Raw genomic sequence first — 14,241 nt, forward strand, 5'->3', positions numbered from 1 at the left:
GGGAGGTGTCCTCTGGTGAATCTTTCTGCAAAGATTGTCTGAAAAGTGTTAAATTATAATTCTAGATCCCAATAAGAGTTGTCAAGGGAAATGGAATGATTGTGTGACTACATTGGCTTTGCAAACACATCTCCACAGATATCTTCTTTTCTTGGGCATCAGGGCACAAGAGTGCCTGTTACTGCAGCCTATAGGGTTTGCCTAGTTGCAGCCCAGTGAGTGTTCACCAGGCTGGACCCCAGCTCTTCTCCCCAATACTACAGGGGGAGCTGCAATGGGACACTCCTCTAAGATGCTCATAAAGTAGAGTCCTCTAGATGGCTTATCCACAGCCACATCCTGCAGCGATTCCATTGTATTCCAGCCTTCTGTGCTGGCAAAAGGCTGGGGAGGGGATGTGCCAGATTGTTCTTGTCTATTACTTATACTGTGGTTCACTTATATTCACAAAAGAGAGGCTTAAACCTGCGGAAATGATCAATTTATGAAGTTGAAATACAGGATGGCAATAGCATGTGCCTAAAGCTTGCTGGGGAATGCTGGAAGGTATGCAGCATTAGGCTTAGCTGAACTACAGGTTCTTTATTTTGCTCACACTACAAAAATTATTTTCTCTTGGGTTACGTAGGGTTTAATATTTTCTTTTAAATCTTGTGATCATTTTCCCTGGGTCTAAAGTTTCTATAGCAACTAAGTAACTGGATTTATATATTTTTGATTGGCAGGGTTAAAATAGTTCCTTAACCTCTGAATATCTAATCCATAAGTCAAGGATGCTGATCCCATCTGTTCATAGAAATAGTGAATTGAGCACATAGCTAGGAGTTGAAAGACTTAGGTTCTCTCTTCTCTACTCTGCCACTGACGGTGTGTATGCTTCTCAGTGTGGAGAAAATACAAGGTTTTTTTCTGTCTAGTGCTACCAAATGGGGGGGTGAGGGAGGCTGGTGGTTTTGTACCACTCTGTCTACACTACGACTTCCACCAATGGAGCTGCATGGACAGAGAAAAATGTTTACAAATATTCCTAGAGTAAACATCATGTATAACCATGGGCAAGTCCATTCACTTCTTTCTGTTCAGGAGTTGCTCCATTTGTCAAGTGAAAATGACCCCACCTTTTTAAAATCACTCTGAGATGTATACATGAAAATGCATGGTGGAAAGTGGTGATGTTACAGTATTTGTAACTTTTTTTGTTCAATTTTTGTATACACCAGAAACTTTTTTTTTAAGTTTAAGTATTGAGTTTGCAGCCGGACAGTCTGAACGATAACATGGAGAGATGTGATTGATTATTTTGACTGCAAGCTCTTTGGGACATAAATTGTCCTCTTGTTAGATGCAAGTGCAGTAATTAGCATAATGGGAGTCTCAGTCCTTTATTTGGGGTTTGTGCTACAATACAAATACAGTGTAAATTTCCCCCATTCAACTTTAAGGTTCAGGGAGAGGGAAAACTTCGAAGACACAAACACAGGCCTCTCTCTGCACTAAAGATATTGTCTAATTTGTCTGGTGCCAGTGCTAGTAATGGTAAAGCAGCAGTGTTGACCACCTGTTATACAATATGCTGACAAAAATGTCAGCAGCCATTTTAGACCGTCTGCCTTTACAACCATTTGTGGATATGCATGGGAGGTAGGCATGATATTTGCAGGGGGACAGTCTAAAGTACAACCTCTACTTTCCAGTCTTACCTATGCTATGAAACAGAAATGTTAATGAAAATTGGTTTTAAGCAACACTTTTCCCAGAAGGCTTAAGTACTGGAACCAAATCTCTACCACGGTTTCTAACACAGTAGTAAACTGTTTCCCACACAGTGAAACTTCCGCTCTTGGTCCTTCTGCAGGAGCATTGAGATTTGTTTACTGCAGGTGTTATCAGTTGGCATGCATGTGTGTTCTCTCCATATGCGGTCCCATCCCTGCACAGATAGCTGATTTAACAGACCTCAGTAGCACTACCCAGAAAGACCACGGACTTGGTTTGATGGTAAAGGCACTCAGACAGGTTTGTCGGCATCAAAGCACGGTCCTAGTGCCCTGGGCTCCATGGTTACAGGTGCCCTAATACATATATGCTCATGACAACGGACCAGCTCATTCAGCAGCAGAAGTTTCTGCTGCCCCCTCTGCTGGACAAAGGTTGCCCCTTCTATGACTTTTCCTTTAATCCATTGATACAAACAAGTTATGTATTACATTCCTGATATCGTAGGTTACCAACCCTATGCCTTGTACCTGTTGGTTTGAACAAAGCTTCCTCATTCTTTATCCCGTTCTACTATCCTTGTCTTACTTAGGGTTGGCATGTTCCTGTACCATCTCCTATGATTATATTATACCTCTACGTTGGGGTGTACCTATACTAGCCTTCTGGAATGTGTTTACATAAGTACCTAGTACTTCTTAGAAGTGCCTTATGCTTTAGCATTGCTTGCCATGCCTTTGCTAAGTTCATGTACCAGACAGTGAACTTGTAAGCAAACATCTGCTTGATGACAGGGCCTGACATTTGGTAATAGCATGGCTTTTGCTGACTCACATCTTGCACCAGGCCACAGGCGCTCTCTCTAGCAAAGCAGGCACTTCATGGAAGTAGGGCTCTTGAGGAAGGCATGATGTCATGGAGTGGGAAGCAGGGAGGGGGTCCATGAGCCTAGATAGATGTCCCAACAGCTACAGGAATTCCTTGCAGAATTCAAGGCAACCCCCTACCCCCCGCCTGCCCCCCTTAAGTTTCGGGGCAGAGCACCATACCGATTTTGGGTCAAGAGACGAGCTACAGAAGACAATCTCCACCCTCATGCTCAATTTGGAAAGAAAACTGATGTAACTCTTGGAATTACCAGTTGGATTAGTCTTTGTGGAGTTTCACTGCTGAAGTTGGCAAGACGGCGCTACATATATAGAAATCACCTAGGGCCTTCATTAAGCAAAGCATTTATACATAGGCTTAACTGTAAGCATGTGAGTAGACCCATTTATCTCAATGGAATCCTTTAAACACATGTTTTAAGTGCTTTGCTGGATTTAGGCCTAGATTCACCAGCAATCCACAACATCTGGCTATATCAAATTAGATAGCATTCACTACCCAAATTTTGAGGCTGTGTTTTTTCAATTTACTGAGTGTTCTTCAGGTTAGAAAAGTAGCTGTCTCATTACTTACCACAGAAGCCATCGTATCCTGACAACTAATAACCTTAATCTCAATGTCGTTCTCTCTCATGCTTTTGAACTTTTCCAAGACGTCATTCACTTCCAGCCATTTGGAATCCAGGCCATTAATTGAAACAATATAGTCTCCTTCTTTCAGACCCTTTAACTGTAAAATAATGAAGTGCAAATTAGCATCAGCTGGAGTTGTTGAAACGTTTTTCTCCCCTTCCAGGCTTCATCAATCAGACAGCACAGGACAAAACACCCAAGCACTATTTTAATGCACACAAAATGGCCCTTTTTTGTGAACGGCCATACATTAATTTGATTAGAGTATAATTATTAAATTTTCCTATCTCCTGTTTGTGGAGTTTGCTCTTCTATTTTTCATTCATAAAAATCTTTAAAGATTTAAAACTGTTGTTTAGTTTGGCATTCCCATCCTTTTACTATTAGATGTTTTATCCTTCTGTAATATTTTTCCTTTTCATTTCTTGCTTTCCCTTTTTTTAATTTGTTCTTTATATAAAAACTTATTTAGTCTTATGTTTCTGCCTTTTACTGTGCTTTAGTTATGCCTCTTCTTTTCTCTTGTGAATGTTTTCTCTCCTCTGTATCCCTCCTTTTCCATTTCCTCTCACTCACAAAAGAGGACTACATATTAGGGCACACCAGTATATTCTTTTCCCTCCCATACTTTTTCTCCTTCCTTTCCTGATATTTGGCTCTCTGCACTGCCCTTTTTCTCATGGCTTTTCTCCTTCCAGCCTGCTGAAAAAGATTGATGAATAATGTATTTGATTATGGCATGTGTGGGTCATCTTTATTTATTAAATGTACACAAAAGAAGGAATCAGTCCTAGTTTAGATTTTAAAATTGTAATCTTCATATTAGAGTCAGGTAATGTTAACGTTAACACTGCACTGTTAACCTGCTCCAATTGCAGACGCTGTATGTAGTATGGCATTGCATTAATTAAAATCCAGAAATGCCAATACAAGTGAGCTGCATTTCCTGATGTCATGTGTTCACTTATCACTGCATTTATCTTGTCTTTTTTTCATTTAAAATGGATAATGTCTAATGTTGGTATTACATTTTAGTTCTTTAAAAAACACACTGATGTGATTGGTACAGAGAATATTTTATTTACACAAATCTGGGTGCATTACTGTTGCATATGACTTGGCTAGACTGAGAAATCACAGCAAATCTGGAAGAACCTAGAGAGAGAATTCTTAAAACTCCAATTTCTACTTACTGCTGCAGAACACTCTGGATCGAGACAGTGAACTTGCACAGGTGGGCCCCCTTTAAGAGTGAATCCCAATCCCCTTTCTTGACAATGGAAATTAATAGTGCGTGGGACTGTCCATCTCTGCTTGGCTGAAAACACAGGCAATGGGCCCTGTAGGATGCAGAGTGGCAGAATGTAGTCATTAACAGCAAAATGGCTCACAAGCAAGTGTTAGGCATTATAGTGTGCTACCTACCAGCCTCTCAAAGAAGTCTTTCACTTTCACCTTGGAGAACTGAGGAACAATCATTTCTACTTTATGCTCTGTTTTAGCTAAAACAAAAGTGAAAAAACATAAACTCGTTTTCAAGTTCCAGATAGATGCTTTCAGTCTCTGGCTGTCAATGGACAGGATGGGCAGAGGAAGCATCACATGCTACCCCTTTTTACATTTAAGCTATTAGTTTCTCCTGTACCACTACTAGACTATAGGACAAGTAAGCTTGTCAGAACTCAACTTTTGTGTTTTTTTAATAATTTTAACAAATTTTTTTTTATTTTTAAGAACTTTTTAAAATCAATTTAAATGTTCACAGTTATGGGAAACAGAGGGCCAGACAATTATTTAATGACAGAGACAGATTCAAAACCTTAAAACTTAAACTATTAAAACGCAAATTGTCAATATCCCATATCAAAAATATACAAAGTAAATATCCTTTAACTCCAATAAGTTCTCAAACAGTATTTTTCTTACTTTGCCAATTTGTAAATTTTGACTATTATTGATGGAAATATTTGTGTGCATGTGTACAACAAAACTGACATTTATCAACGTTTGCCAATTAAAAATCTAATCCTTCCAAGCCTCAGGATAAATCAACATGTGGAGACAGACATTATCTTAGCAAGATGAAATGTCAGGTTCCACAAGGTTTCTTCAGAGTAGTACTAAAAACCCAGAGAAAAGAACCCAGTCTGTTTATGCTTTTTAAAGGGGTAGATGGTATGGACTGATGCAGGAGGAAGCAGTAGCATTCAAGTTCACAGTCAACTAACTTCTCTTTCCTATATGATTTTCTATAGTACAGTCTTATGCCAATAACTGTGGGAAGAGATTAAAAATATAATACAAAGTAAACCATATTTTGTAGCCAGAGAGAGATTTTAACTAATAGAAGGTGTTTTCTTCACCCACCATATCCCACAATATCTGGAAGATGCATTCACCAAAGACTGACACGCTTTCTAAGGAGACCTTCTTATAATCATCCCCAAAATATGAAAGTGCAAAAAAGACTTCCTGAAATCTGCAACCAGCCTATATGGTATGAACGTGTTTACAGGCACCAAAGTAGAAAAACTGCACAATTATTTCACTGTTACTTAGGGACTAATCAACAGTGAATTTAAGTTCACTGTACAAAACGTGCTTCTCCATGCAGTTTGGCCACAATTTTTTTGGTGTGTAACTCGAGACACCTTTAAAGGGGGCTGGTTTTTCAGAAGTGAGTGCTCACCACTTTCTGAAAACTAGGCCCCTTTTAACATGCCTTAACTTGGACACCCAAAATTGCTAGTCCCTTTAGAAAACCTTGATTTTCAGTTGGGGATACTTACGAAGGACAGAGGAAGCTTCCATTAAACTCAGGAAGTCATCTTCCTGCTCATGCTGAGCATACTTGATAAGTGAACGCTTGTGAGCAACTGTCAGAATCTCCTGAAGAATGTCAATATTTCGAAGCTTTTTGCACAAACCACAGACCCTCAGTGCTTCTTCATGATAAACAATGGCCTTGCGTAAATGTGCTTTCCCTAAAGAAAGTAGAAACCATTAGCAATTGTTTGCCTTTCATTTATTTTAACTGTAATGTAAACAATACATAAGGCTAAGATGATTTTTCTAACAATCCTCACCAAACATTTTATCCCAAAGGAAGGCAAGGCTGAAGGCCCAATCATGTGATTCTCGATCAACTAAGTGATTCTCATGTGAGTGGGTCCTACCGATTTTCTGGGAGCAACAGCATGAGTAAAGATTACTTATTCACTTAAGTGTTGCAGAATCAAACCTTTGGCTTAAGATTTAACTTGATAACATCAGTGTTTTTAGTGCCTATGTATTCTTAATATAGAGACATTTGCAAAAGTAAGTCATCTTCATGTATAATTCTGAGTCACTGTAACACAAGAAGTTGGGACTATGTTCTGCCACATTTCAATTGATTTTAATGAGCTACATGGTGTAACAGAACCCAGTTAATCCCATTATTGCCACAGCTTGAATTCTGTATATATATTGCTAACTAGATTTATTTGTATCAGACAATATTTCTCTGTATTATAATTTAGAACAGTTATACACTCGCTAAATGGAGTCTGCAATTACCTAATCGTTTTCGCTGAACTTTATCCCTTAAAATGGTTAGGGACGTCAGTCCTTCTGGCATGCAGTCATGCAGTTGGAACCAGGCCTTTTCCTGTTTGTCTTCATCATCACTGGGATGCACTATATCAACATACATAAAATGTTAGCTATTTTAATGTGTCTCTGTGCCAGGTACCTTCAGGCAGGTGGAGTGCAGATGGAGAGGTGGGGAGAGAGTAAGTAGTAACATTTTGGAAACATTCTTCTAAATATGTGATTTCACTCCAGTTTATTATTTTGACTTTTTTTTTTTAATCAAGAACTAATTTTACTAAATGCTGCCTGAACTCTAATTTTCTATTCATGAGAACTGATTAACTTAGTGATAATATTATTTAGCTCATAAATAACACTTTTCAAATCTCTTTGTAAGTATTAGCTAATAAACGTTCTCAATACTCCTGGAAAGAAGGGCAGAAAGTATTATTTCCATATTCCAGATGGGAAAATGACAGAGTAACTCAAGGCCATAAAGGGATTCCATGGAAAGAGTCCATATTAGAACTCTATGGAGTTCCTAGTTCCTGGTCCTGGCCTCAGTACAAACCTTTCTTAATAGTAGTTGTTTATATGGATATATAAATAAAACCAAAGGATTCTTACGCTGGTGGTCACTCAGTAGAGTAGCAACGAAGTAATGTGCCAGAGCTTTGTAATGGTCTGATTTTATTTTTGCCATATTTGACCAGGAATAAGGGACGTTCGCCTTGACTGGTGCCTGATTCATTGCAGTGTTAACAAGCGTGTAAACCTCTCCAACCTAAAATAAAACACACATCTAGATATGAGAAGTTACCTTTAAAACTAGGAGCTCTTTTATTAGCAAGAGGGGATATGATAACCATTTACAAATATTTGAAGGCTTATTTACACCACAGAGAGCAAGAGGAAATTTTACACTGACACAAGGACTAGGAGGATGAAATTAAAAGGAAAATTGAAGCTTTATCTCTGGAGATATTTAAAACCAGACTGAACACAACACTGTAAAATATATTGTATAGAATAATCCTGTATGGCATTGGACTAAATCACTTGGTCTTTTCCATCTCTAATTTCTATGATGTCACAATATGAAATATAATATAAATATCCTATATAATATAAATATCCACACAGTTCTATAATTTGCAAGCAAATCTTGGCTTATTAATGCAACTGAAAGGAGAGTAAAGCAGATCAGTGTTTTAATAAACACATTTGTCAGCTCAGGAAAGCTGGATTCAAAGTTGACATTAGGTTACACGTGAAATGAGTTTGGTTCGTGGAGACTCTTTAAGGTTGGCAGGACAAATTTTGCCCATCCTATTTAGAGTCAGGTACTGTTTGACCTTTATCTGATAATATGAATTGGTTGAGTGAACCTGCATGTCTCATTTTGCTACCTATGTTCAAATGTCACCACCCTCCATGGAGTATGGTGGATTATCTTCCATGTCAGAGCCTGCCTTCTTATTTGCGAGTAAACCTGTGAAAGTTTTGCAATCCCATCACTACCAAACCATAACTAACTCTTGCCCATTATGCTGCCAGTACAATACACAGAACTCTGGGAAGGATCAGTGAATTTTATGTATTTTTTTTGGAGGCGGGGGTCAGGAGGATCATTAGTGGGCAGCATATATAGCCAACCCCCGTTTCCAGCTGCAGAAGTAAAGCCAGGTCTGCATTTGGCAACAGTTAATAGGAGAGGGGCATAAGTGGTGCCACATAAGCAATTGACATCTCCTTCACATGTTGATCTGGGGGCAGAAGCTGGTCATCTACTTTATGGAATCAAATGCTATTGTCATAACTACTCATACATTTTTGTCAGAAATAATCTTATTAATTCTCAGTGAGAATTACAAGGAGTTGTGTACTTTAATTTGCTAAGATGAACCACACAGAACTTCAGTAAATAAATTATTCTATCCAGTTGCTGTTCTGGCATTTGTTTCCATTAGATACATTTTTTAATGGAACAGCTCTTATTATGTGACAAGATTACCTGCAGTAGCAGGGACTGGACTCAATGATCCAGGAGGTCCTATCTTCCTATTTTAGTGGCACTGTTGAGGATGTGTCAGTATTTCCATCATAACTAGCTGTATTTGTTAGAACATACAACCTTGCAAACAGATTACATTTTAGGTTCTCATACTGTGCCAACAGCTTGACATGAGTCCCTGTAACTTCATAGTTTCAGTTTGTATTAAAAACATTAACAGTAATTAGCATTTTGCACTCAATACTTTAAACCAAAGTCACAAAAATGCTTTAAAGGTTTAATGGGCACAATGGCAGAGTTTTAAGCTAGTGATTTGGCACTGGAAACAAACTTGGTGTGGGTTTAAAAACACGAAGTCTCATGGCTTACCTTAGCAACTTCTTGAGCCATCTTCACTAGTGTGAAAAATTCATTTCGTATTCCAGGTAGACTGATCTGCTCAAAGACACACTCTTGAGCTTGAGCAAGCATCATTTTGACCAGTACACTCAGCATGGCCGGGCTCATGTCATAACTTGGTGTGTGAGTAAATGTTTCCTTTAGGTAGTTTAAAATACCTGAATTTTTAAAAAGTTTTTCTAATTATTACAACAGAAAAGGCTGACCCCCAGCCCTGCCCCTTCCACCCAAGGCCCCGTTCCTTCCGGGGGCCGGCTCCAGCCCCCCATACCGGTAAGTCTTCGGCTTTACTTTCACCCCTGCCTCAAGGGGTGCAGCTCCCATTAACTCCCACAGACACAGCAGAATAAAAACTCCAGTGATTCATTATGGGTATAGATCCTGCTCCTATTCGGAGTCAAAGGCAAATTTACCATTGACCTCAACTGAACAATAAGCTTGGTTTGGGATCAAAATAGATTTGATTGTTTTAAAATGTAGATGCTATAGGACTGATTATCCACTCCCATCACACACATTTACACAAGTAAATGCAGTTACAGTGATGTAATGGAGAACAGGCAAAGAAAAGGTGAATGTACAGCTAATTAATCATTAACTACAATATTCACTTTGTCTTTACCAAACATGTTCAGACAGCAGTTCCAGGTTTTTGAAATGTTAAACTACGGCTAACAGGAATGTTTAATTAAAGCCTAGTACAGATCCTTGTGAGGACCTTTGGGTTTCAATCCACCTCCTTTTCTGTTTAAACTGTGTTAATAAAACCAAAAGTCAATATTGAATGTATAGCTCTGTATGTAAGAGACAGATTGAGACCTCCCCAGAAATAATCTTCCCCCGTATTTTCAATATGCAAATGAACCACAGCTCCTTCTCTCTTTATATACCTGCAGCTCTCTGAAAAGCATCAACAGCATTTTCAAGTCCAGCCTTGGTCTGCCGATTACATCTTGTACCAATCTGTGTGTAGAGGGCTCCAATATTAAATAAAATACTGGCCTTTTCTAGCAACAAATTCTGCTGACAGACAGGGACACCTGTGAAGGAATCATACCTGGGGGGATGTGAGGGGGAGAGGAAAGCAAAATGAAGTAAGCATAAAAAGAGAAGTGAGCACAGAGTTACCAATGTTTTCATTTTACTGTTCAGAAGAGAATAGCAGGATCTGTAATGCCTTTTCTGCTTCTGCTGAAACTTATGGTAATTCATAATCACATGCATGTAATGCAAATACATCCCTGAGCTCCAGGAGCTAGTGAGTGGATTTATTGAGCTTTCTTAAAAGCAATGTTTCCCTTCTTGCAATGCTTGACTAGAACTCAAATAGCTTTTCTTGACCAAATGGTAGAAGTCTCCTGTTCTAGTCACAAACACAAGATTTAAATTCACTGAGTCACATTCTTCTCCCGTTGATAATGGTGCAGTATATCATAGCACTTGCCATTCTGAGCCAGTGCAGAAGTCTTTCTACAGTCCTCTGATATTTTCAACTATGTAGTGTTTCCTATTCATTACAAATTAAGATAGACAGTAGTAGATACTCTTAGCCTATAAATCTTGTAGTTCCAATAACACAGGACTGGATTGTGTTCCATACTACAACCTGAGCAAGGGATGAGGTATAAATTGTACCACCCAAGGTACCACCTCAGCAGCAAATCACAATACTCCCCCATTCTCATCATGCTGCCCAGCAAGCAGTAAGGATGTAGTCAAGGCTCTGCTCATTCCCCACCTGCTCCTATGTGCTCATATACACCAAGACCCAAAATCCAGGTAGGATGTGTAGATGTTTAAAGAGAATTCTTATGGCCCTTCTTAGACCCTACTCCCAGCGTAGAAACTCTTTAGAACTTTACTGTACAAACTAAAGAGAGTGCGTATCAGTATAAATATGAAAACACACTGTCCAAGAAAAATATAAGTGTTTCAAATTACATAGAGCTAGTTCAAGGTTAACAGTATTCTAAAAAAAAAAACCAAACTTACCAGGTAAATAAAATGCCCATTTGTCTGGTAGGTGGAAAAAATCTGTTCTCTACAAAGCCAAGTTGAATGAAATAGCTCATCAACATCTCAATGCCGGATTCATCTCTGCTGGGAGTACGGCAGGCCTTAAAGTTCAGATATGTAAAAACATACATTCACACAATGCATTCTGTTTAGTTTCAGTGTGAATAATGTAACAACTGAGAACACAGTTCTGCTCAACTAAAATCAACGGGACTTTCACATAATATAAAAGTGTCTGGAATGTAGGAATTAGAAGCATAGAGGCATAGCGTGCCCTTGATGTGTGCACCCAACTCTGAATAATAGAGTTGTGCTGGAGAGGGCTGTACGTGGCCCTAAGGAAGCACATGGGAGACAGTGTGTGACAGGAAAATCTCACATGTTGAAATACAATGTTGGACAGTAGGTATTGTGTGAACTATAGAAGAACATTTGAACAAACAACATTCTATTCTAATAAATAGAAATTACTAGTATTGTGCTACAGATCCCTACTATTTACTCCACTCCTGCTTTCATGCCTCACTTCAAACTCTTTAGTTTATTCACCTATTCCAATTTAAACAATAATATTTTAAAAACAAACAATAATTATGAATTTACAAGTTGTGTTAAACTGCTCAGTTACTTTGCTTTCCTGTTACATCATTTTATCACCCCCGAGCATTTCGTCACCTGTTTTATCTATATCATAGAATTAGAAGAGACCACAAGGTCATCTAGTCTAAACTCTTGCCAAAATGCAGGATTATATGTGAGAAATAGCCCTTTTTTCCCATACCACTGCACTGGGAGCTCCTACAGAGGTATATGTCCACTATGACCCCCTAAATCCTTTTCAAAGTCACTGTTTTCCATATTTCAGTCCTCCCACTACCCTCATTCTATAGGTATGGCCTGCATTCCTTATTCCTAGATGTACAACTCTGCATACAGCTGTACTCTTCCATTTTGTTTGAATGGGCCCCCACTGTCAAGTAATACAAATCACACCACATGACTAGCCTATACTCATTATTTACCATTCTGCCAATCTTTGTCATTTACAAATTTTATCAGTGTGACTTCCAAATCACTGATGGAAATGTTGCATTATAGAGTCCTTGGGATATGGAGGCTGTCATTTTATATATCTTGGGAGCTAAAACCAATGGAAGTAAGGTAACCTGCAGCAAAGTATTAGTCATTAAGAGTGCCATAATCTAACTATATATGAACATTATTAATAAAAAATCTGCAAGATTAAAATTGGATATGGTGGCACAGTCACAAAGAGAATTAACATGCAAAATCAAACCTACTTGTCTCAAATCCATAAGATCAGCTATTTCATCTTCATAGTCAGAACTGTCTTCACTGTAATGTTCCAGGATAAAGTCCTAAACAAAACAAAATGTGGAATATGCTTACTCTTTCAGGTCAAAGTTTTTGATTTCTCTGCAAATATGAAGTGTCCTGAATATTTAAAAATCTTATGATTTCCAAAGTTTCTACTCAGTAGTAATAAATGGTGTTGTATTTATATATGTCAAATTTGCAAAAAAGGGGGGAAAACTGTAACAGACAAGATTTCAAGGTAATATCTTTACCTTGTATCAAATATAAGAAACTCCAATCTTGCGTAGCGGACTCTAAACAGCTATAATATTTTTCTGCTATTTTTTCAAACTGAGTTAATAGTTTTGAAATTGACACCTGAACCTATTAAATACAAAACAACATGGGAATCAAATGATCATGAAAATTCATTAATAGAAAGATATTGTGCCAAATTCTGCTCTTACTTATATTGATGAAACTCCACTGAGTTTAATGAAACTACACTGGTATAAATGGCAGCAGAATATCGCCAATCAAGAATAACCTACAGATGAAGAAGTGGGTCCAAATTCTTAAGTGATGTCTAAGGGAGTCTAAAGTAGTAGAAGGGGAGCTCTCGTTTTACTTCAGTGTAACTCCATTGACTCCGAGGAGTAAGTTAAAGTAGGATGTGGTTTTTTTCAGCTTACACCTTCTTCTGGCTCCTTGTCATGGTTAGATGCACCAACTTAGATTCCCAAAGTAGGAGATGAGGGGGTATTCAGAGCTAAGGGAGTCTGTATGTGGGAGTCTCAGTTAGTGTAAGGGAGTTTAGCTTACACCCAGGAGCGGCGCCAGGGTTTTTGGCGCCCTAGGTGGGGGTCCTTCCGCACTCCCGGTCGTTGGCGGCAATTCTGCCGTGGGGGGGTCCTTCCATGCTCCCGGTCTTCGGGGCACTTCGGCGGCAGGTCCCGGAGCAAGTGAAGGACCCGCCGCAGAATTGCCGCTGAAGACCCGGAGCGCAGAAGGACGCCCCACCACCGAATTGCCGCCAAGGGCGACAAAACGCCGCCGCCCCAAATCCTGGTGCCCTAGGCGACTGCCTAGGTTGCCTAAATGGAAGCGCTGGCCCTGCTTACACCAGCTTTACAATTCATCCTCTGAATTTGAGCTATAAAGTTCAAAAAGGATCCAAAGTAGTAGTAAAAAAGAGCTTTCTTCCTGATTGAAACAGCTATTTCCCACTAAGCAGCATGTAGAACTTGTACAGTTGCTGTCAATGAAAACCCAAAGAGAATTCTCCTTGATTCCAAACATATACTCATTTCTAAGACAGAACTCCCATTAAAGTCAGTGAGAGTTTTGCTCAAAATAATGCAGATTAAAGTCCCTTGTGAAGCTCTGAATCCAAGTGGCTCTTGGCTTGGTAAAACTGTTGCTGTTTACTTGCTCCATGAAGAATTATTCCCGATTGTTTTATTTCCCTGCCTCTGGCAAAGAAAGCCTTCTTCCATGGATTTCACTATCTAATTCAAATACAAATATGCTGAACATAGCTGAGCTCACCTGAATAAATATCCATAACAGGCATAGACTTTGCGTGCCCCAAGGATGATCTTTATGATGTTCACAGAAAATTATATCACATAATTAATCAAAACATAGAAGTAATAAAGACCTTTTAATTGAAAAAATGTTAAAGAC

The 14,241-nt window shown here is 38.8% G+C and overlaps 1 protein-coding gene across 1 annotated transcript in view; it reads right to left on the minus strand.

The window, feature by feature from the left end:
• Positions 1-14,241, minus strand: part of RHPN2 (rhophilin Rho GTPase binding protein 2) — a 48,174-nt gene that overhangs the window by 1,926 nt on the left and 32,007 nt on the right. Inside the window, exons 5-14 of the mRNA XM_030581858.1 lie at positions 12,540-12,617; positions 11,215-11,339; positions 10,113-10,279; positions 9,193-9,380; positions 7,437-7,593; positions 6,795-6,914; positions 6,026-6,220; positions 4,662-4,738; positions 4,430-4,576; positions 3,178-3,333 (exon numbers count right to left, since the gene is read on the minus strand). Of these exons, the coding sequence (XP_030437718.1) occupies positions 3,178-3,333; positions 4,430-4,576; positions 4,662-4,738; positions 6,026-6,220; positions 6,795-6,914; positions 7,437-7,593; positions 9,193-9,380; positions 10,113-10,279; positions 11,215-11,339; positions 12,540-12,617 (1,410 nt within the window). The remainder of the gene's footprint in view (positions 1-3,177; positions 3,334-4,429; positions 4,577-4,661; positions 4,739-6,025; positions 6,221-6,794; positions 6,915-7,436; positions 7,594-9,192; positions 9,381-10,112; positions 10,280-11,214; positions 11,340-12,539; positions 12,618-14,241) is intronic.

This window comes from Gopherus evgoodei, chromosome 12, assembly GCF_007399415.2.
Source record: "Gopherus evgoodei ecotype Sinaloan lineage chromosome 12, rGopEvg1_v1.p, whole genome shotgun sequence".
In the NCBI taxonomy this organism is placed as follows: domain Eukaryota; kingdom Metazoa; phylum Chordata; order Testudines; family Testudinidae; genus Gopherus; species Gopherus evgoodei.